This window comes from Ptiloglossa arizonensis, chromosome 14 (genome assembly GCF_051014685.1).
Source record: "Ptiloglossa arizonensis isolate GNS036 chromosome 14, iyPtiAriz1_principal, whole genome shotgun sequence".
NCBI classification, from domain to species: domain Eukaryota; kingdom Metazoa; phylum Arthropoda; class Insecta; order Hymenoptera; family Colletidae; genus Ptiloglossa; species Ptiloglossa arizonensis.
Window position 1 is genome coordinate 4,997,333 of NC_135061.1, and position 22,872 is coordinate 5,020,204.

General features: G+C 29.2%; 4 protein-coding genes across 11 annotated transcripts; 2 read left to right on the forward strand and 2 right to left on the reverse strand.

The window, feature by feature from the left end:
• The first annotated feature begins 197 nt into the window (after window positions 1–197).
• Window positions 198–7,179, forward strand: LOC143154318 (peroxisomal acyl-coenzyme A oxidase 3). Of its 7 annotated transcripts, XM_076326319.1 has the most exons (14): window positions 1,285–2,222; window positions 2,316–2,777; window positions 3,284–3,417; window positions 3,791–3,937; window positions 4,044–4,166; window positions 4,253–4,411; window positions 4,940–5,087; window positions 5,169–5,459; window positions 5,538–5,701; window positions 5,777–6,020; window positions 6,102–6,335; window positions 6,409–6,563; window positions 6,629–6,922; window positions 6,987–7,179. In XM_076326319.1, exons 3-14 carry the CDS (start codon window positions 3,334–3,336, stop codon window positions 7,077–7,079), a joined length of 2,136 nt encoding a protein of 711 aa, XP_076182434.1. In that variant the 5' UTR covers window positions 1,285–2,222; window positions 2,316–2,777; window positions 3,284–3,333; the 3' UTR covers window positions 7,080–7,179. The 7 variants fall into 7 exon arrangements, with proteins under 7 accessions (XP_076182441.1, XP_076182439.1, XP_076182436.1 ...); XM_076326321.1 differs by lacking the exons at window positions 1,285–2,222; window positions 2,316–2,777; window positions 3,284–3,417 and adding exons at window positions 506–547; window positions 626–679; XM_076326326.1 differs by lacking the exons at window positions 1,285–2,222; window positions 2,316–2,777; window positions 3,284–3,417 and adding an exon at window positions 198–501.
• Window positions 7,093–11,234, reverse strand: LOC143154321 (beta-1,3-glucosyltransferase). The gene is made up of 10 exons (XM_076326328.1): window positions 11,127–11,234; window positions 10,390–10,498; window positions 10,208–10,317; window positions 9,908–10,090; window positions 9,705–9,835; window positions 9,424–9,604; window positions 8,742–8,877; window positions 8,311–8,458; window positions 7,953–8,229; window positions 7,093–7,548 (listed from the first exon to the last, which is right to left on the reverse strand). The coding sequence occupies exons 2-10, from the start codon at window positions 10,460–10,462 to the stop codon at window positions 7,393–7,395; spliced, it is 1,395 nt and encodes a 464-aa protein (XP_076182443.1). The 5' UTR covers window positions 10,463–10,498; window positions 11,127–11,234; the 3' UTR covers window positions 7,093–7,392.
• A 74-nt stretch (window positions 11,235–11,308) lies between these two features.
• LOC143154322 (divergent protein kinase domain 2A) lies at window positions 11,309–13,838 on the forward strand. Its single transcript, XM_076326329.1, has 4 exons — window positions 11,309–12,165; window positions 12,842–13,142; window positions 13,246–13,376; window positions 13,507–13,838. The coding sequence occupies exons 1-4, from the start codon at window positions 11,557–11,559 to the stop codon at window positions 13,723–13,725; spliced, it is 1,260 nt and encodes a 419-aa protein (XP_076182444.1). The 5' UTR covers window positions 11,309–11,556; the 3' UTR covers window positions 13,726–13,838.
• Window positions 13,839–14,178: 340 nt separating this feature from the next.
• On the reverse strand, window positions 14,179–17,333 carry LOC143154258 (eukaryotic translation initiation factor 2-alpha kinase 1). Of its 2 annotated transcripts, none has more exons than XM_076326208.1 (9): window positions 17,182–17,333; window positions 16,732–16,896; window positions 16,300–16,456; window positions 15,722–16,215; window positions 15,448–15,626; window positions 15,184–15,360; window positions 14,760–14,915; window positions 14,553–14,690; window positions 14,179–14,476 (listed from the first exon to the last, which is right to left on the reverse strand). In XM_076326208.1, the coding sequence occupies exons 1-9, from the start codon at window positions 17,249–17,251 to the stop codon at window positions 14,261–14,263; spliced, it is 1,752 nt and encodes a 583-aa protein (XP_076182323.1). In that variant the 5' UTR covers window positions 17,252–17,333; the 3' UTR covers window positions 14,179–14,260. The 2 variants fall into 2 exon arrangements, with proteins under 2 accessions (XP_076182323.1, XP_076182324.1); XM_076326209.1 differs by having other exon boundaries at window positions 14,353–14,466.
• Window positions 17,334–22,872: the final 5,539 nt, after the last annotated feature.

Here is a 22,872-nt window from a genome sequence, read left to right on the forward strand (position 1 = left end):
GCACTCGATCAAAACACTAAATATGCTGATTCCTTTTCAAGGAGTATGCGCAGAAAAACCCAACGTATGTAACAAACATTGTACACCAGAGTGCACTACTAATCAATCATAGAAAGATGGCTGAAAATCATTTAGAGGTTATTTCCCTTTCATCTAATAACTTGAGCGCTCTAAACTAAGCACTGCCCTTTAAGACTATGTATTCACTCAATGTAAGCGATTCTCGAAAAGATGAATGTATCATCTTTCGTTTCATGAGCGATATTCCTAAAAGCAGCGATATATTCAACATCATGTTTACATCTGCGTCGAATACAGTTCCACCAATGATAATCAGTCATAATCGAGTTGTCGTTGAAGTAGTGAATTTATTTGTATCATTTTTTTTATTTCCGAGATTAATACATAATAATAGCCATTTGTGTATCTAGTAGTGATTTATACGCTGTAGAGTGACTTTTAACAAATAGTGCTTGTAATTTGGTAATAATAAGTACAAATGTGAATAATAACATAATTTATGGTGGATGATCTTATATTTGTGATGGTACTGTTCTGTTTGTTATTAGTACATTTTCAATGTACATAAAGTTGTCTTTATAAAAACAAAAAATTGAAAAATCAGATAAAACGCAACTTGGCAATCATAATTGGGAAATTGATTTTTTATTCTTTAAAGGTAATGAATGTTTATGAATTTTTTTATGAAAAATAGTAATTACTATAGAAGTTTATAACAAATAAAATAGTACTTCAAGCAAATGATCTATCTCCGATACAATAAATGCATTATTCATGAATAACAATAATGAGAATTATATTCTAGCATCGTTACATGGTAAATTGGTCATAAACAATGTTTTAGTGATGGTAATGAATACTAAACGATATTAAAGCTTTTAAAAATACAGGTGCAATAAATTAATCTAAGCAAGTATCTTGTTTCTTACTAAACAATCTTCAAATGGTTGGAAAACATCTATAAATATTTATTAAATTAGGTCCACATTTTGATTTAAAATTGTGCATACTTTTTATTTTACTCGAATAAATGTACAGATATCAGACAATATAGAGCCAGTGTAAAAAGTATTCGTATAGTACTTGATCTTAACAAAAGCATTGTAAATGTTTAGTTATTAACAATAATTTTAACAAATTAAAAATATATACATATTCTTGTTGTATATATTTTTAGTCTCACTCTAACTTAAAGTTTTTCGATTTGTGGATTCGAGAGACTCTCCGTTATAAGTTGTAAAGTTAAGAGGTTAATTGACTCTTGCAATGGAGAAAAAGTGAAATTTGTTTTTACAGATATAAAACGATAATTTGTATCTTTAAAAATAATATTAAAAAAGATTACATTGAATAAGTCATATTAGCAACAAAAATATGACGCCTGCAATAAGAAACATATTTTTCTCCAAACGGTTTTCGCCTCTTTTTCACGAAAAATACGGAATGTCCTAATACTTATGAGCAGATATATATATATGTACATATATATCCTATGATTTGAAAACAGTGATACTGACACGAGTGTAGTGGATTTATATTTAAATTACTGAAGCAAATGAGTTGCATAAATGACGTCATTTTAAGATTATCTAGGATACGCATGGATTAATAATGTATGTGGAAAATCTGATGCGCTTCCACTCACGTGGCGCGAGCTACATACACACACATATTTAACTATCACGTTGGAAAGAGTTTTTTTAGAAATCGTTCCATTTCTAGTACATCGTGAAGCCATATTACCAGAATATCCCTTATTAGCAAACCGATTATACCAGTATACCGTGAATCATTTTCATTTGATCTTTCTTAATTCCATACTATAAATAGTCCTTCGATGATAGATTACCATCAAAAGACATTGTTTCGTATGTACTCATCTTAGACACCTCTTGTTTATAATGGCAGTTTTTTTATGCAAGTACGTACTATTTTCTCCATTCTTTAATCGCCCAATTTTAATTACGCGTACAAAGGCGCGTAACACATTATTATCGTTTCAATGATTACTATTATCAGTCCTTCGAAATATTTGACTGGATATTTAAATAAGATGCGATAAGATTCAAATTTAGTGGATTTATATTGCGTTTGTTTCAAACGTTTTAAATTGTGACGTGGAACCGAAATTTAACTGAAGCATACAAAAAACGTGTAGTACGTGTCCCACAGACTATTGACAGTTCACGAGAAACACACTAGTACGTACCCCGCAAACAATATCTTAAGTAGGTAGTTCGAAACATATCATTTCGATTCAATTGAAAATTGAACAAGAAGTTTTTTTTTTTCAGATTTACATAACACTTTATATGGAAATACATTCTGGGCCTATACATTTATTTATCACTGTATATCAGGAAGCATTAAAATAATGTTTGCAGATGAATAAAGTTTCCTACTTAGAACAATGTCAAATACTTCGGATAATATGTATTAATTAACCTTTTTGGTAGGGTAATGCACGGTTAACTTTCCACGATTCATTTCCCTTAATTCCTTCCACCCAGCGTCTCGAGCTCAACGAAACCTGATTCGATGGAAAAGGAAAGACACGTAATGTGTAATATTGCGTATGGGGTGATTCAGAAATACCTGTCCATACTTCAGAGAGTGAATCTGCACACTAACAAGGATGAGTAATAAATGTTCTACAAACGTATGACCTGTGTACCTTACTTTTCGAGTTATGGATGATATACATATCCCAGTGTTTAAAAATTATACCCATCGCATCTCGAAACTAAAGCAGAAAAGTAAATGTTTTATATTTTTTACTTTAACATTATAAGACTACTTTAATCTGATCGATAACGTTTTTACGATAAGGATCACATCGAACACAAGCATATTATATTTTAATAATTTTTAGTTAAATGATTAACTAAAGTTAATCAGAGTAATAAAAACTAAACTTCTTTGAATGTTGTCGTATTGGAGAATACGTTTAAAAATAAAATAGTCGAATAAATTATGTCGATGAGAAAATACAAATGGTAAACATATACAAAAGTTTTATCTAAAATTAAATACGGTAAAAACTATTTCTTTGTATTACTTTTGTAAAAATACATTAAAACGGCCACCCGAAGATTAAATATTAATTGTATTCGATTCACTCTTACTATTTCAAACTTTCCTTCTCGAATTAGATACGTTATACGATATATGTAACTTGAACAAATCTCGCTGCAAGGCAAGATAGAGCGATCGAATTTCAAAACAATATCAACACTAATCTCATATTTTATCATTGACACAGAATAATAATCCAGGAAATGTCTCTTTTACGAAACGAGACAAAGAAACAGAATGAAGAGGATTCCGCAGAAGAATATTACCGAGATCAATGAATTCACCTTTTTCAAATTAATCGACTATCTTATAAAGTCACAAGTTCGTCAAGTCTATACCCTCTTGCTAATTTATTATACATACATCAACAAGCCTTTATTTGCAGTTTAAATAGGTCGATGTATAAGCGTACATTATACTTTTCGATGGAAATCGCTACTGATTGCAAATTAAATTCGTATCTCACAAAGTCCACTTTTGATAAAAGAATGTACGAAGACAATAATGATAAGTAGCAGTCCTACGGTAACGTCTAATTCATACTTCGTCAAACTTTCACTGACAGTTTTTATAAGCACACTCACTTGATTTTTTTAATGTATATCCACGCTAACAATAAGCAATGAACTAGAAGTAATCCGTTCATTACTTATTGTTAGCGTGAATGTACATTTATCGTTACTTTAATGTGTAGTTACCCCGATTTATGAACCTGATGAGGATGGGAACTACAATTGCTGATTTACCAAAGGGTCGCTTGGATTCATATAGAAAACGTGCAACATTCGACTGGAAATTAATGAAACTTAATTTAGAAGGAGAGGATTTTGTGAAATTTCAAGTAAGTCGTACAAAAGTTCATTATAATAGTAGGCTATTAAGCCTCAACGGCTTTTGAAGTTCACTTGCACGAAACGTGAATACTTCGGATTTTTTTATCATTTTAGAATACTCTATGGAATTTCATCGAAAAATCACCAGTATTTCAAAGGCCCGCCAGTCCCACATTAGACGAGCAACGAAAACTTTGCAATGCTCGAATCAGAGCGCTAAGAGATCACAATATTGCGGTAAGTGTTATTAGTTATGTTAACAATTAACGGTAAAGGGAGTGATAAATTTTTAATTGCGCGATTCGTGTTTAATTTTTCTTCAGCATCCAATAAGCAATTTGCACTGGTTTAATATATTGTTTCAATATGACGCCTCGATACCGATAAAAATCGGTGTAATGCAAGGCATGGCACCAAGCGTAATCTATGCTTTAGGCACGGAAGATCAGTATGATATTGCAGAAAAGCTTCAAGATGGAGAGGTAAGCGTATAACAAGGTGAATACAGTATTGTCTCGTTATAGGTCGTAAGTCGTGCTTCGCTGTAAGTAGTCTCTTTATCCCCTCCACTGCTTTTGTGATTGCCACTGCAAGTGCGACAAACTGCGAGTAAGCGAGAGGGCACATAACGGCGACAAACTATAAAGTTCGCTCGAGTCTTTGGCGGCTTCGATAAGTAATCTTACATTGTGACGATCTTTAAATTTCATTAAGCAGCCCTTACTGGCATTGAATGAAGGCAATATCTTAATTTCATGTTTTATTTCCAATGCTTTCTTCTGTAATAATAAATCCATGAGTGGATTTCTCATTGTCCCGCCGTTCTAAACATCACGTCTGAGGACGACCTATAACGAGACAATATGTATGTTTCAAATACAGTATTTCAGAATTCGTTACGTATTTAGATGACGGCAAAGCATATTTGCCTATTGACTCATATTTGATATAACTTTCTTTAACGATCATTTGTGTAATACACAAACAATCTATAACATTGTTTCTTTTAGTATACAAGCTGTTTCGCACTAACGGAGATATCTCATGGAACAAACGCTAAAGGCATGAGAACTACAGCAACATACGATGTGGACTCAAAAAGCTTTATTTTACACTCACCTGACTTTGAAGCTGCAAAATGTTGGTCCGGTGGTCTAGGTAATTAGTAGAGTAAAAATGAATTTTACATTCCACAAAGAAATATTTTCGGATAAACAAATAACAGTCTTTTACTTTTAGGAAAAACTGCGACACATGCTATCATCTTTGCACAATTAATCATACCCAATGGACAGAATCATGGTCTCCATGCCTTTATTGTACCTATACGTGATCCAAAAACCCATAATGCTTTACCAGGTGTCATTGTTGGTGATATGGGTGAAAAGATTGCATTAAACGGGGTGGATAATGGATTTGTGATGTTCAATAATTATCATATACCTTGCAAGTGTTTGTTGAATCGAACAACAAATGTTACTCAGGATGGGAATTACGTGACGTCCGTACAAAACAAAAACAAACGATTTGGTGAGAATCTGAAAGAAAGAACTGTGCACCACTTACTTTGCAATTTTAGTGATATAATTTATATTTTAATTTATACAGGTTCATCTTTGGGTGCATTATCTTTGGGTCGTGTTACAGTTACATCCATATGTGCAAATTATGCATGTGTTGCAATGGTAATTGCTATTCGTTATTGTGCAGTAAGGAAACAATTTGGACCATCAGAATCTGAGGAATGGCCCGTTATAGAATATCAAGCACAGGTAATTAAATAATTTGAATGAAAATCCATTAAATGAAATTATTGTGCAATAAAAAGATTTGATACAATTATGTAGCAATGGCGACTGTTTCCTCACTTGGCAGCAACATACGCATTAAAAATATTTTCTGCTGCATTTACACAGCAGGTACAGGAGTTTCAAGTTAAACTCCTAAACCAACAGAAATCATTTAATACCGATAACGAAGGTATAGAAATTCATGCATTATCATCTGCCGTCAAGCCAGTGAGTTCATGGACTAGTCGAGATATTATTCAAGATTGTAGAGAATCCTGCGGTGGACACGGTTATCTAAAAAGTATGGAGACCATGAAACAGATACATATAAAACATTTGTTTACTTTGTTTACGTTATTCAGTTTTTATTTGTTATTATTAGTGTCACGCCTGGGTGACTTAAGAGCTGAAAATGATGCAAATTGTACCTACGAGGGTGAGAACAATGTATTAATTCAGCAAACCAGTAACTGGTTATTGAATCAATGGACAAATATGATCAATGAGAAGCCCGTTCATTCTCCTTTTGGAACAGCAGATTTCATAAAGGATCAAAACAAAATTTTATTACAAAAATTTTCTTATTCCACAGTCCACGAAACATTGACACCAGAAAGTATGAAAATGATTTTATAACATAAATATAATTTATTTCACAATTTTATGCTACTCTATGGTATTTCCTACAGATTTACTTTTCTTCCTTAAATGGCTAGTGTGCTATTACTTAAAAAAAACATATGAACAAGTACAACATTTAAAAAGCAAGGGGGATGACGATTTCGAAGTTAGAAACAACTCGCAAGTGTTCCTTGCACAAAGTTTATCTATATTATATGCCCAGGTAACATTCAACTTTCGATATTAAAAGCTGTCTTTTGTATTAATTTTATTGAAATTCTTTTGCAGCACGCCATAATGAAATATTTCATAGAATGTGTACAGAATTCCAAGTGGAGATCCGAAGAACGCAATGTGTTAATAAAGTTGTGTTCACTTTATGGAGCAGTTGTTATAGAAAAAAGATTAGGGGATTTTTATGCTGATGGTTATGCATCGACTAAAAGTCACATGGATAAATTATTACGAAATGGTATTGTGACTTTATGTAAAGAATTAGTCCCAGACGCTGTAGCTCTAGTTGATGTTTTGGCATCACCAGATTTTATCATCAATTCACCGTTAGGAATGGCTGATGGCGAGGTATGTCATTACCTCTTTTGTTCATCGTTCGATTCTCCATTTTCTAATTTTATTTCTTAAATAGGTATATAAACATATTAAAGAGTGGATTTTTAAGGACAAGGAAAATTTTGAACGACCGTTATGGTGGAGAGAAATCTTACAATCGAATTTGTGATATATATATACATGTAATTAATTCAATTGTGCGTTACATTTTTTATATTTTTGTTATTATATTGATACATGGGGACAATAAATACTTTTTTATTAGAATATTTATATAAAATTTATACAAAATTTATTTCGCACATAGTGGCCTTAATAAAATGTAAATTAAATATTTTTATTTGCATCATTTAAAAAAATATGAAAATCTTAATAATGCTAACGTAAAATATGCATTATTGTTTCTAAACTATTTTCTTTCATTTCTACATTTAAAATAATATCATTAAGTAGGCTGAAATAATTGGTGTATCGTATTGATATTATAGCTCTATATGTTTGTCAATTACAATTAAGGATTTATCTGCCTTTGAGAACCATTCGTCGTAAACCATTTGTGGCTCAAGCATCCAAAACTTATGAAAGGATACAGGCTCTTGTGAAGCAAGATAAGCAGTTGCATAATCTGAGGGACGTGCCTATAACAAATATATTATGTCCAAAGTTTTACAAATTTAACTATAACTATTTAAACTTTTGATAAATATATACATATAGCATTATTGTCCTAAAAAGGAAGGTTAAAATGAGTCAAAGGCATGGAATAATTATGATTAGTGGACGAGAATGAAGCAGGCAAAAATTCGAAAGGAGGAAACAGTTAAAACAAAAAGAGAATACAGATAAATGAAAAAAAGGTGTAGGAAACAGAATTTGAGTATGGATTAATAATAAATGTGTGTGTAATTCAGCATAATTGACATTGACCTATATTACTATTCACAGCAATCTTTCAAGTAATTTTATCATGAAGTTGTCAGTACAATATAGATAAAACAAAAGAATGCAAAAAATATTAATATCGCTAAAAAGTATTACGTACTTGATGAAACAATGGTGAATGTACAGGTTGTACTCCAATTCGTGCTAAACATATACCAAATAGGTACATATCATCTGGAGTTGTAGAGGATGGACAATTACACCTGCCTGGTTGTATCATTTCATGAACTAAAGGCTTGGACAAGGCAAGTCCAGCTCCACCTGTTAGGTACTCATAACCATAAAGATTATCCCACAATCGAAAACCGTATCGTTCTCCAATTGCAATTGGAGTTTCTGAATTATAGCATGTTAATAAACGCAACAAACGTGCTACACTAATATTAAAAAAATAACATTATATTACAATTATATATTGTTAAAAGTATATTGTACATTATACACAAGAAATAATTTACCTAAAAATTGTATCATCATCGCTAATTATCAACCAATCTAAATTTTTTTTCTTTAGTATTTTGTCTACCTCTACTAGAATGTTGTAGGTCTTTTCACAGTGACCATGTGTTGTATTTGGCACAATGAAAGCATCAGGTAAATATTTATCTATACTGGAAAGAGGCATGTCACATAACAATGACCAATATATAAGACACATTATTCAATTAGCCATACAATAATCCTTGCTTCCAAGGTGTAAAATCATATCTGCCAACTATCTCGAATTCAGTGTTGGTGATGAATTTTATTTCGAGCCACCACAAATTCAAATAATCAAAATGTCAAAGTGATATTACACGTGTGTCAGTGCATTAACCACTAATGCAGCATTACTCCAACATGTGAGTACCTTAAAGGAAGGATTAATGTATAGTGAAATTGATCGTACCAGCAGCATCACTAAAGTAACCAATGTTTTTAGCATATTTTGCCCATGTCCTCTTAATCACAGGAATCCTCTCAACATGATACTTTGTACAGGTTTTTACAGCAAAATATACGTTTTCAGACGATATAGATGCATCCTTCATATAGAATAATATGCAATACAGTATAAAATAAAATGGTGTAGTTCAACAACTTACAAGGAATATCACTCAACTATTACGATTTTGATAAAACTTTACACATAGGAAAAATTAACGAAAATATTTAACGCGTAGTTTTTTTATCTGCTCGAATTCGTATTTAAAAGATGAAACCATCCTTCAAAGTTCCAGGTCAGAAAAATATTAAATGAATTAACTTGTAAACACATGAATTGTCCACTTAAACCATTTGCACCATGGCCATTTCAGTAACAGTGATTGTTATTTATAATTTATATATTTTGAAATATGTAACTTTAGTTACTTATAACTCTAATGTTATTAAGAAATTATACCTAGTATTTTATCATTCTGAAAAAGTAGATTAAAATTGAAATCGGCCAGGTTGAGCATTTCCCTTCTAAGTCTAACATTCTGATCCTTGTACCCACCACTTACCCCACCATATTCAGGTCACTCCCTCAAGGATCCTTTCTAAATTATCAAGCTATACAAATGGTGTATATAAAAATATAGGCTTACACATGGGTGAAAGTATCTTGGATATGTGGCACAATCTGCACTGGATACAATACATATTTCAGATGCATGTGTCAACCGTATTCCTTTATCAATTTTTAAAACAAAAGATGCAAATTCATATGATGCATCAATTGAAAAATAATCTTTTGACCTTTCACCTTCAACAACCTTTTGTGCTAAACTGAAAAAGAAAAGAATTTTTTGTGTACATTATTTAAATAAAATTTATAAAATATATAAAATATATAATAGATAAAGTAAAATATATTTGTGCAATATACCTGTGTAACAAAGTTAATGTTATTCCAAAACCTGATGCTATATGTGGATATTTAAATTTTTTATTATGCTCCGCAAAGTGATGTATGATGGTTGGTTCATGATCATATAGTGCATAGCCAATCCATACATTCTACAATAAAAAATCAATCCATAACATAATTGTTTACGAAATTAACACACTTTTTATATTTTAATGACATACTTTATTCTCCTGAAATTTAGAGAGAACACTCAACAGTTTATTTAGTCTGATTACAGTATTTTCTAGACAAAAGAAAAACCACTTTGAAGTTGAGAATGTATCTAATAAATGATCCAATAGTGGTATTATTGTCCATGATCCATTAATATTCAACTCATGAGATAAAACAATTTTTGGAGGATCCTAATATAAAGATAAAATTGCAAGTTTCATACAAATTATATTTATTATGCTAAATATTAATATTATACAACAAGAAATTAGTTCAAATAATAGATATAAAATATGTGTTACACATACTTTATCGAGCATGTCAGATTGTTCCAAGATACCTTTCTTTAAAATATCAGCATGAGCTGCATGATAGCCTTCCTTTTGACTTAATACCACAATTACTATATCACTAGGATCTATATAGAAATTATATTACATATACCTTATTCACATAATACCTAAGAATTATTATGTGTAACAGAACTTACTTAAAATATTGGAATCGCCTCTACTGAGACATAATACAAAAAGTATCATATACGTAGCATACATGAAAGACATTCTTTTTAAAACAAATACAGATTAGTTAATGTAATCCTGAAATTTTCAATGAAGAATTAAAAATTCAATAAAGTACATTAAAATATACCACTATATCAAAAGATTTTTATTCACATTTCAATACAATAAAGATTAAAGAAATGAATTTAAATATTTACTCATTTTCTAAATTAATTAACAAAATTTATCACAAATAATATCTATAAAAAACATTTTATCTCTATTAATAATTTTATTTTCTTCTTTGTTCCTACAAAACTATTCAATAGCAAAAAACCTAAAATATGTATTTAAAGGAGTACCCATTATCTCAAAATTATACCCAAAGTAATGAATTACAAATCGTTATAAATGTAATAACAAAAACTAATATAAAAAAATTATTACATCTAAAATATTAAAATTGCAAATAAAAATATAACTAAAGAAATTCATTCCATTTAATAATTTCTTTTAAATTCTACTTTAAATACGAATTTTTTACTAAAACGAAAATGTTAAAGAATGTAAAATTTGTACAAACTATATATATTTAACTATATATTATATATTATTAACTATATATATTTTACAAAAGAAGAAAAATATTAAAATATTACAAACTTATTAAATAAAGTGGTATTTTATGTTGATACATCACTTAATGCAAATCGTATGGAATTACCTTTTAGCTCTTTCGTTTGAATTTTTCATTCCACATTCGCCATGAACTTGTATGTATATTTATGTATATATGTATTATAGATCTGAAAGACGGTGAATATTACGGGGGTGAATCGCAAATGGAAGGGCCTGTGTCAGTCGCAAGCCGCCTGTTCAACGAGGAATATTATATGGTGACTTTACTTCATTCAAACGTAGGGACATACCTATCTATGATAATATACTTTTTCTATGCTTAGATTGGAGGCTTTCTTAAAGTTGTGTAGCAAACTTCGTGTAATATTTTTATTACATTAAATGCACAATAATTAAACGTAAAGCTTGTTTTATATATTCTGTCATGGGTGTAACTTAATTTAATAAACGAACTTAATAAAACAAAATACTTCGACATTTATTGATATATAGGTCGTAAAAAATTGTAAAAAATTATGATTTTATCATATTTATATAATATTCTAAAGTTTAAAAAATGGGAGTTGTTGTTCTTCATAACAGTTTTTATCTGTTTAAAGTGGTCCAAGATTATTATTACATTCCGACCAGACGTAGATCGTTTAATCGAATTACATAAATGTCCAGCATGTTTTGGTACTTCTGCGTGCAATTACGTTCATAAAATCGATATTACACCATATGATTTCTATTCCACATTTTCTTACTTCTTCGGAGTAAAAAATGTGTTTTTGGGAATTCTTAATGAAAATAAAGTTATATTAAAAAAGTTAGCGCATTCGTCTGAGTTAAATGCATTTGATCAAATGCTTTGCGAAAACAAAAACTTTTCCCATATTTGTACAAAGAATTTAGAGAATGCAAACAATGAAGATAATACAGATTTCTATGAACTCATTGCACAAGAAGTTACTTTGAATTTTACAAAGGATAATTTAAATCGTTTAAGAGTTTGTCCAAATGCACAACACTTGAGCAATCTTTTACAATACATATATTTTAACAATAAACAAATTGATACAAAAACACTTAATATTAATATTTGGATGTCAACTATTATTAATCCTGAGCCTCTTCTTCTTCAGGTATACAAATTAATTTTAGATATATAATAGCTATTTCATTAATTAATATTTATTTATTTAAATATATTTGTATTCATTAATTCGTATTACATTAAGTAAGTTGTTAATTTCCTTTTAAATTATTTTTTACAAAACTAAACAAAATAATTACACATACATCTATAAGAATACATCTGAAACTGCTTTCTTTCAAATTATTACACTCTTTTGTTTAGAACAAAGTTTGACATAAATATAAAATTACAAATATTGCATGATCAATTTAATTCATGTATGATGAAGCTGTGATACATTTTGATTAAAATACTCAAGAATCATTAAAACAATAGAGCACTCACTGCATAAATTCTTATTATGGGGATATCCTAAAACTCTTGTTTATGATGTTCCTATCACTACTATTGAAATAGTATGATTAAAATACTCTGATATTGTATGATATAATTTTCTTTAATAAAATTGAATATTCTCCATGAATTTTTAAATGTATTTGACAATTCAAGAAACATTAATACAAGGCATTAATTGTTATGAAAGCAGATAATTTCCAATCATTTCTTTAAGCAATTATTTATACAAATTTTGATTGTAAATAAAAAAATGTAATCTTCATTAACCACCTACATTAGAAACATCTTGTATAATAAAGTATAAAATATTTAGTTTTTGCCAATAGATATTACCTGCAAATAAAAATTGGCCAGTACCAAAATATTTGGGTGCATGTGGACGCATCATAATTGAAGAATATGTTGGATTACCACTGACAGCTTATTACAACAAACCATGGTTACTCAGAGCTAAAATAGCTTCAAGTCTTTTAGATGCTGCTTATGTATTCACTTATAAAAATGATGATTTTGGTTTTTATTTGACTGATGTATCAGCAGATAATATAGCAGTTGATTTAAATAATAATGCAAAATTTGTGGATTTAGAAAATGTAATTATTGTTGATAAAAATATTATGCTTGAAGGTAATAGTGTTATTAACTTAACAAGATATCATATTTAAATAAATAAAACAGTATGCAGAATGGCATTAAGTTTTATTTAGGAGCTTTGTAAACATATTTTTAGGGAACTCAACAACATGGATCCAATTACAAGAAAATACTGAAAATTTGAGTTGCACAGAATGTCTAGTATATTCTCCTGCTGAAATATGTAATCACAAAACTAGTGATCATAATTATTATGCAATCTGTAAGGTTAGTTAATATCATAAGCTAAGTACAAAAAAAATATAACTATCAATTTACCAATTAAATAAAACATTTTATACTAATATTACTTTAAAAAGAAAAGTTTTACATTTTCAATAAAATTCTGTATTTGCAGATATTATTAGCATTAAATATAAATAACAGTGTGTTACCTGGTGGTCTTCTGCATAGTATCCCCACAGATATATTAAAAACATATTCAAATATACAATATTTAATACAAGAATGTGTCACTCCTCGAATATTGACCAGAGTAACTGCAGGAATACAACTTAAAAAATTACTAGATACCATAGTTAAGGATAAGAATGAATACTCAAATGAATTAAATTAAAATGTATATAATTAGCATCATTCAACAAATATTTACAAAATCAATACACTGTACAAAAGTTTATCCTAATGTAGGAAATAATTATTTTTATGTATAAACTATTAAACAAATTGGTATTATTTCGATATATTCCTAATACATATATTTTTAATATCTTATATATTCACGAAATAAAATCTAAGAGAAATACAATATAATAATTGAGATTTAATTTAGCTTCTTGTACGAACTAAATTAAAGATTCGTAATATAAAAAATATTTACAAATACCTTATGTTAATATAAAGATAGATTATCATATATATCGTTAAATAAAAAAACCAATTCTTTTTATATTATAATCATATCTAACAAATGCATGATTCAATAACTGAATAAAAAGTTTAATGCATAACTAATATTATTTTAATTTTTTTATAAATTCACAGAATAAGAATGCATACCATCAAATTTGTACATATTTTATAACTTATTTTTAAAAAAATAATACCACACATTTTTTTTAAATTCCTTTCAATTCTATTAATATAAAAGCTTATGTATTATCTACTGGTACATTATATTTTGTAATCTGTGTTTCTAAAATTAATATCCTTTCTTCTAACTTCTGTATTATATTGTCTTTCTTTGTAATGTCACTTCTCAATTGGGCTATTGTTATATCTTTATCTTCGTTCAAGTTTTGTAACAATTGACTCGTCGATGGACGTTTTTTAGGATCTGTTTGCATTAATTGACTTACTATATGTACCTATCAAAAAATAAGTTACTTTCATTCTTAATTATTTTTTTGATCAGAACTACAAGGTTTTATTTTAATAACATACCCATTTAGGATAAGTAGCAGTTAGTGTTGTTGGTATGTGACCACTTTTAAAACCATTAATTATTTCTATCAGCTCCATATGAGTTTTTGTATGTACTAACAATTCTAGAAGTACTATTCCTAGACTGTACATATCGCTCTAGAACAGTACAAGTTAATTTAAAACATATTTTAAAATTGATATTGTACTTAGAGAAGGAAACTATACTTTAGGATCACATCGTCCCTGGAGTTGTTCTGGTGCAGCATATGTATGTGTACCAAATATAGAATGATGATTTTCATTTTGCAATGGACAAGCTAATCCAAAATCACCTAGTTGTATTTGAAGATAATTTGATGTTGAAATGAATATATTACTTGGCTGAAATAAAATAAAACATATACACACAATAAGTATGAAAGTAAATATTTAACATGTACATGCTAACTTAATTTATCTATGGTCAAACTGTAATTTGTTAATCATTTAAACCTTTGTATTAATAACTAAAAACAATATAAAAGTACTCATGCATCTTTTATATCACGCAGTTCAGTAGAAAAGTGTACAAAATTAGATGCTAGTGTGAACACGTTAAAAGATACGTAAGTATTTTATTTGATGTATTGATCCATTATTGTTTTGTTACCTTTATATCATGATGTACAATTCCACGGGAATGTATGTAGTCCAACCCACAAAGAATCTGTGTTAATATAGCAATGATCATTTCCTGTGTGGTTAACTCAATCCTTTCATCAAGCCATTGTTGAAGTGTTTTTTCACAAAGAGCCATTTGAATGTACAATGTAGCATACCGTTCTTTCTTGAAATTAAAAAAGTGTAATTAAGTTGACTAAATTTTATGTAATATTTTTCTGTTAGAAAATTTAAATAAAGCTTTTACACATACCACTTGAGGTACATATGGACAAAGCTGTTTGTTGCTATTAGATTCTTCACATGATTCACTACCATCAGTAGAGTTTGCACTAATTTCTGTTTTATTATCTTCATTCTTGCTATCACTTCTGAAAGATATGCTATTTGAATTAGTTTTCTCCACAGCAACATCTTCAATTATCCGTTGTCCTATGTTTTGTCAATAATATCATTATTAATTACATAACTAGTTAAACTTTAATAAACTAATTTTTGTTCTTTGATTTTGATCTGCTTGTACATACCAGAGTTGTAGTTTATCTTTCTACTATGCTGCATTAATAGTTTGTCTTGTTCAAAGTTTTCTTCAAGGACTAAATGCTCCTTACTCTGACTATTCCAACTAGAGCTATAATTTGATTGACTCTGTGTATTTAAACTCTGACTTGCACATGATTTGTATCTGTTTTTTGTTTTATCATTCAAGGAACTTAGTTTGCTTTGAGAATAACTTAAAGGTGGCAAACTTGGTATAAAAGTTGGTGGTAATGTCGGTTCAATCCATGCGCTTTTATACGAGACTATGTTGGTATGATTTAATTTGGCAAGAGTTTTAACCTCTTCAAGATGTTGCATAATACTTTTAACTCGTCCAGATCGCACTATTATTTTTTTCACTGCATATTCAATACCATCAAGACGGTGTAAGGCTTTAAAAACACTACCAAATCCTCCAGAAGCAATAAAACTTATTTCTTGAAACTCTATATGATATCTGGACCACTGTGGCATTAATGAACTATGTAAAAGAAATGTATAAAGGTCATATAATTGTCTATTTGTACATAATATTAATACAAATAATTTATTTTAAATATTATACCTAGAAACTTGTAATACATTTTCACAACCAGTTGCTGCTCGTGCAACTTTAACCAAATGATACAATGCACATTGGTACTGTTCTCTTAACGTTTCAAATTCCGTTAATTTATAAGAATTATCTATTAATTTTAAGTCATGGAGTCTATTACAGATCGCTAGAAATAAATGTTATAGAAGTTGGTTGATTAATTCATTGTTGGTTAATTTAAGTAAATGATAAAACTTGGAATGGAAATGTAAAAATTTTAGAAATATGAAAGTTTGCAACTCGATTTGTTAGATATACAACATGGTTATATGTAATAAAGAAAAATTAATCCATTTTCATTCCAGAATTAATATACTTTGTTTCATAATTTTACAAAGACAACATTTAATATTGAAAGAAATAAATCAAACTTAATCTTTTTCAAAAACATATATGAATTACCAAAATATAATTTCTTCCTGTGAACTGGATTCTCTTCAGATAGTATACAGAGCTTTTGTATGAGTGATTGAATTAACAAACTAACTGAGGGTTCAACAGTTACAACTTGCCCATTAGTTTGATTACTGTCATTATTTATATATATTGTAGATCTTGTCTTATTACCTATTAACAATATGACGAATACAATAGAAAAACAATTATTGGAAGAAGATAATATGCATATCTTAATATTATTTAAAATATTGTATTATAACAATAGACGTTCTACTGTACCGTGAAATCAACTTTTGTTATAATTATCGTATTTAATTGCCTCATCTAATACATAATTATTTTAAATCATATGATGCATTATTGAAAATAAGAAAGATTTCCTTCCTACAGATTAATATTGTCAATTCAAACGCGTTTCGAAATTGCGCGGAAGTTTAAGGTTATGTAACTTACCGATATCAAATGTAGTTACAGTTGATAAAGTATCCCAGGAATTAATCAATGGTATAAACTTATTCTCCATTTTTAATCGTGTAAATGCAAAATTCTCTTGTAATCTTTGATACCTATTACTGATGGAACTAATCTTTGTTACTTTTTCTAGTGATAATCAAAGGCTACAAAATAGCGCACCTTAAATAAACACTACGCTTTAATATTCACTAGATGAAACTAATATATGTAATTTTATTTAATTTGTTTCAGTCTCTTTTTTGGATAACCAAATTTACTACACCATTAATTTTAATAATTATAAAGAACAATTGGTTCTTAACTGAGAAAAGAAGTCACTTAATTTTAATTAAAAAGTTTAATTTTTTAATCAAAATTTTAAATAAAGTTGGTACAAACAAAAATCGTCACGTGACTACATTTTTATTGAATATGTATGCATTTATCAAAAAAACCTGACTGCACTATTTTAAACGCACAGTATTTTATCATTGAAAAAGAAGGTCCTTTGTTACATGTTCGTAATGTGCAAGGAGAGATGCACATGATCTGCATTTAAATAGTATGGCCAGATATTTTTGACCGAGTTTTGATTTTTAAAGTGCAATTTTGAGTGTTTTACTTCAAAACATTGCCATTGCAACAATTTTCAATGTTTTCATCACAATTGAGATTCCAGTAGTAGTGCAACTCTTATAATGTAATAATTCCTTTTCCTTTGGTATTTCAATCATCAGAATTATGTCAATGCGTCAAGATAATAGTTTTTACCACGTTTTACGTAACTTTATCTATCTCCTATAAAATTATATACAGAACGGACCATTTAAATGGGACGCTTAAATATATATAAAGCTCTTTAGGACAAAGTTACACTGTTTGAAGTGGCACGTCATTTTTTACGAGAATTTAAGATTATCGATATTTTGTCTAAATGCACCATACTGTTCCGATCATTCAATCGGTATGGGTGCCGATCATACTCTTAATTTTCAGATAATGATTTAATGGGCCTAAGTGTACATCTCCTCTATCGTTCGTGCTTATATTTACAAAACAATGGAATACCAGCATGTTTAAGTCTAAGTAAGACATTTTTTAAATATATATATAATACTGTGTAGGCCACAACAGAAAAATACCCTACCCATTGCAATCAACAAACTTAACATAACTTGACTTTTATTTATAGAGTCGTTAAATCAGTTATTTATATCGAAGACATAACAAACATTGAATATTTATAGGAGAAGCTTATAATTGCATTTTAAATTATACGTAAAAACGCGAACATATTAGAAAGAGTTCGTAATAATCTAGTGCAAAAACCCCAAGTATGTATGAGTACATACAATATGCAACAACACGATCAACATTTCCAGCAATTTTAAAAGTAAAAAACCTACCAAGTCATTATATATCTGGGAATTAAATACATATATATTTAATAAATTTTCAAAATCGATTTTCTCAAAAATAAAGTATTATTTTAAAATATTTTATTCTTGACTTTCGATTTATTTTTTCTACACTTTGCGAGACTTGTATAACTTAAATTATAATGCGTCGCATGAATCGCTACAAAATAACGTCAATAGATCTGTGACATTTTAAGTTTAAATTAGTTTATCAATGTATGGGATTAAATATTATTTATAAAATATCTTTCATTGCGTTTTGATAATTAATATTGATGCAGAAAATGCATATTTTACATATTTAATATATCTAGCACATGTATAAATATATTATATTATATATATTTAGTAAATTAGAATATTTAATATACATGACATATGCAGAATATTGCATTTATTGTAAATGCAGTAAATAGTCAGTTTTATGACAATAGAAATCTAACATGTAGATAAGTACTCCTATTCGACCATCAAAAGTTTCTAAATCGATTGCATGGAAAAATTACTGGAAGAAAATTTGTCGTGCCTTGTATCGTCAGAAAGTGTGTCATTGTCCTCTCAATTTAGTCAACGCTTTTTCTTACGATTTTGTCTTAAAGTAGGACACACACTTTCGACTATTACGTATACTAGACGTTATTGTAGCGATCATATTGAATCACCAGTCATTTATGACTACTGTTTTTAGAATGACTGTAAGTTCTATGTAGTAATGTAAGTACATATATATTTAAGAAGAAATATTTAGCAGTACGAAACGAAAGCTTTTAAACTAAGTAAAGTTAACAATTATTCGGAATACACTGAAATATGTTCATAATTATACGCAACATACGTTCATCATTTCAGTAACTTCCTTTAAACAATTAATTTTGATATTTCAAGTAAAAAAATATAATTGAAACAATTATTAATAGATCTCTCAAACCAACCTTATATGTGACATATATAGATTACAAAATTTGAATTCTTCAATGAATAATAAATAATATTCTTTATTAAAACATAGCTAATTTAAATTAATATTAAATTATTGATATTAATTTAAAAGTTTACATCGGTTCATCTCTAGCACGTGATTTTGGAATTATGTAACGTTAGAGAGAAATAAATAAGGAAGAGAAAGCTAAACAAAGTCATGTTCGTATACATACGACCTTGAAATGTAATAAACTGTGTAGTGCAGTTGGTCGCATACATTGTTACACGTGGAATGAAGTCATTGACCTTAGGAATACTTTCCACTTTCTACTTAATACGAACAGTACCGCCACGTGGGTATAAGCCGCTTTTGTGAAAACTTTCATATAATCGTCCGCTACTAGAAAGTGGTTAAAAACAAATAAAAATTTGGATAATCATATTATACTTATCACAATAATCACACAGTATAAGTACAATTTATTATACAAAAAAAAAGGGAGAAAAGTAACTAGATTTTATGAATAAATACTAATTTATATACATAGTAGTAGAATTCAAACATATTAAATCGTAATTTTCAACATTCAGTCATTTTCTGTCACAAAAATCTTAATTAATTTATCAATCTTTAAACAATTCATGATATCTTTTTTTAAATTTGTTAAATGTTTTTGTAACGTGGTGAATAGGAGAATAGAAGAATACATTTCTTGAATTAAAGAATTTAAATGTTGAAGACAAAATTTTAATATTGAATTAATCGATTCCAATGCTACCCTTGTGTGGTGAACAACCTGCACATCTGCACGTGACGGTTCTGAACCAACTAGGTATATACATATGTATGCCGATTTGACCTCATTCAATCTTTTTTTTTTACCGATAGCTACATCTTAACTTAGGGGTCCTTTATGAAATAACTGAAATACATTGTTCTGTGGAGTAACATAATATCAAGTGAATAAGAAATAAATTGCCGAAAACTAATTTAAAATTGTACAAGAATTTTTAAATTTAATTTTTATTTAATTATTCTTTTTCAAAATCTTTTACATAATAATAAATAATAAGAACTTTTAAACACGAAATTGAAAAAATGTATTAGAACCAGATTGATTCGTTAAATGATTTTTACAGCGTCTGTAATACATAGCTGTATTATAATTTTGTCTTAGCAGGGTAATCATTTCAAATTTTCAAGAAATTTACATCTTTCATAATATCGCTGCAAACTTTATAGTTGATATCCGAAAGGAATTCTAAATTACGATAGATGGCAGTATGTATCTACTTGGGTTTGTCGTGCAAGCCCACTTCGTCAATATCGATACCCATCCATGCAAATGGTTCAAATGAAAAAAAGAACTGTTTTATTTTACTAGAAATAGTAATACATTTTTAAATATATTTTAGTTAGAAATTTGTTTAATGCATCGGTAAAGCAATTTTATCAATAAATTAATTTAAACATATTAAGAAAGGATTCGTTTTTACCGAAAAAGTATTCTTAAAATGCATTGAAAATTTTAGATATTAAGCTAAAATTTCATTGAAACTTTTATATCGGTATTTCATTATTTGTTAGAACTCAACTGATTCGTTCGACGTAATGTATTTATTTCAATGTATCGAAGTGAATAAACGATTACAGTGTGTTTTGAACGACAGGCAATCGAGTGAATGTTTTATACATATGTAATGTGTGTCGTATTATTTATATTATCTTACAGGAGTAAAGAATTAAAGTAATTTGTATCTGTATTTGCCGCAACTCTTGACACGGGGAGCCGTGAATGAGCACGGCTGGCTAGTGAAAACGAAAAGGACAGATTGAGTGTATCCTCTCTTCCCTTTGCCATTTTGGTTTCGGCACGATCACGAGTCATTTCTAAGGTCACCGCTGGCATAGCTTAAAACAAGTCGCGTTGAGATTGGTCAAGGTACGACATCGCTCTAGAGTTGATTGCTACCTCGACCCTCACCCTACCATTCTCCCCTCCAAGCCCTCGATATTTCTAGTTGGTCCATGCCCCCACTACTGCTGTTCGATCTCTTCTATCTTCGCATTCGGAACCCTCGACGATCTCGACACAACCCCGACACTGTGTGTGTCGAGCACGTAAGTGTGTGGCCCACGTGTCTTCCCACTCTCCAGTGCTGTCTTTCATAACGACAGCACCTTGTGCTTTATAAATTCTTGATAATTTTATATTGTACGATTTCAATCGTTCATTGAGATTATATCTATTCTTTATAGTATATATTTCGTTAATATCAATGATCGAATTTTGATTTATAGTACTCTTACTTTTTAACAACAATTTTATTAGGTGTTGAATATATTAGGTTTTGAATAAAAATAAAATAAAGTTTTTATTCTATTGTCTGATAAACATTTTTTATTAAATTTTGATACGAAAGCAATGTGTGCAGAAATACGTAAATTGTATGTAAGCTGCTATTAAAATACGTTGCACTGTTGCATATTGCAATTGCAGTTTTAAACGATTCTCTTATCTGCATCCACGTGAATAATACTGGCGTGTTATATCCTTCGAATACACTTCAAAATTATCGTTGATTAACGCATTATATATCACTCTAACGTGTCTATTTCTACTCTTGTCTATAATTTAAATGTGAATAACGATCGTACCTTATCAAACCTTGAAAGTTTGCTTTCTACGTTAACGACAAAATGTTACCTGCGCTATTGAAGAGAAAATCAACCCAGTATGTATCAGTATTAAAAAATGCAAAATATTTCTAATTCAAAATGTTCAAATAAAGTGATATGGTCAAATACAAGATTCCACATTGAATTTCAGGAGAATAATAATGCCGTGATAACATCGAGTTTGGGGTCCGTCAAGCAATCTCCATTATCTGAATCAACGAACGCGTATCGACGAAGGGCTACGATCGTAACATCGTTCGTTATGGACAAATTTCAAAACAGGACACGATTCAATACTTATCGAAGTATTCTATTTAATTTAGTACGTAATGTAAAAATATAAAAAAGGTGGCAATTTGCATCGACATTGTTATAGATTCTTTCAAATGCTCTTAAAACATTCCATCACATTTCGTTAAATAACTATCGATTTCATTTCTCAAGGTACTTGTAAAGATTTTTAATATATTTACATGTGTTAATGACGTCATCGTTCTTTGAAATATTTCTAAGGGTTCGAGCATAACCTGCGAAGTTTTAATACTGTTACATAGATACGATAGCCGGTGTCATTGTCACTATCATTACTGTTGTCTGTATACGCCACTTCCACAGCCTAGAGGTACTACACACGAACAGCAATCGACGCACCGCAGTCGTCGTTCTTGCCGG

Excerpts from the sequence above, each read along its gene's own strand:
- LOC143154318 (XM_076326319.1), top strand. The coding sequence starts at position 3,334 with ATGAAGAGGATTCCGCAGAAGAATATTACCGAGATCAATGAATTCACC. Across the intron at positions 5,460-5,537 it reads AAACAAAAACAAACGATTTG|GTTCATCTTTGGGTGCATTA; the intron begins GTGAGAATCTGA and ends TAATTTATACAG. Across the intron at positions 6,021-6,101 it reads TGGACACGGTTATCTAAAAA|TGTCACGCCTGGGTGACTTA; the intron begins GTATGGAGACCA and ends TGTTATTATTAG.
- LOC143154321 (XM_076326328.1), bottom strand. The coding sequence starts at position 10,462 with ATGTCTTTCATGTATGCTACGTATATGATACTTTTTGTATTATGTCTC. Across the intron at positions 10,318-10,389 it reads AGGCGATTCCAATATTTTAA|ATCCTAGTGATATAGTAATT; the intron begins GTAAGTTCTGTT and ends ATTTCTATATAG. Across the intron at positions 8,459-8,741 it reads TTACTTTAGTGATGCTGCTG|ATAAATATTTACCTGATGCT; the intron begins GTACGATCAATT and ends TTTCCAGTATAG.
- LOC143154322 (XM_076326329.1), top strand. The coding sequence starts at position 11,557 with ATGATTTTATCATATTTATATAATATTCTAAAGTTTAAAAAATGGGAG. Across the intron at positions 12,166-12,841 it reads CTGAGCCTCTTCTTCTTCAG|ATATTACCTGCAAATAAAAA; the intron begins GTATACAAATTA and ends TTTTGCCAATAG. Across the intron at positions 13,143-13,245 it reads TAAAAATATTATGCTTGAAG|GGAACTCAACAACATGGATC; the intron begins GTAATAGTGTTA and ends ACATATTTTTAG.
- LOC143154258 (XM_076326208.1), bottom strand. The coding sequence starts at position 17,251 with ATGGAGAATAAGTTTATACCATTGATTAATTCCTGGGATACTTTATCA. Across the intron at positions 15,627-15,721 it reads AAAGATAAACTACAACTCTG|GACAACGGATAATTGAAGAT; the intron begins GTATGTACAAGC and ends GACAAAACATAG. Across the intron at positions 14,477-14,552 it reads CTGCTACTTATCCTAAATGG|GTACATATAGTAAGTCAATT; the intron begins GTATGTTATTAA and ends ATTTTTTGATAG.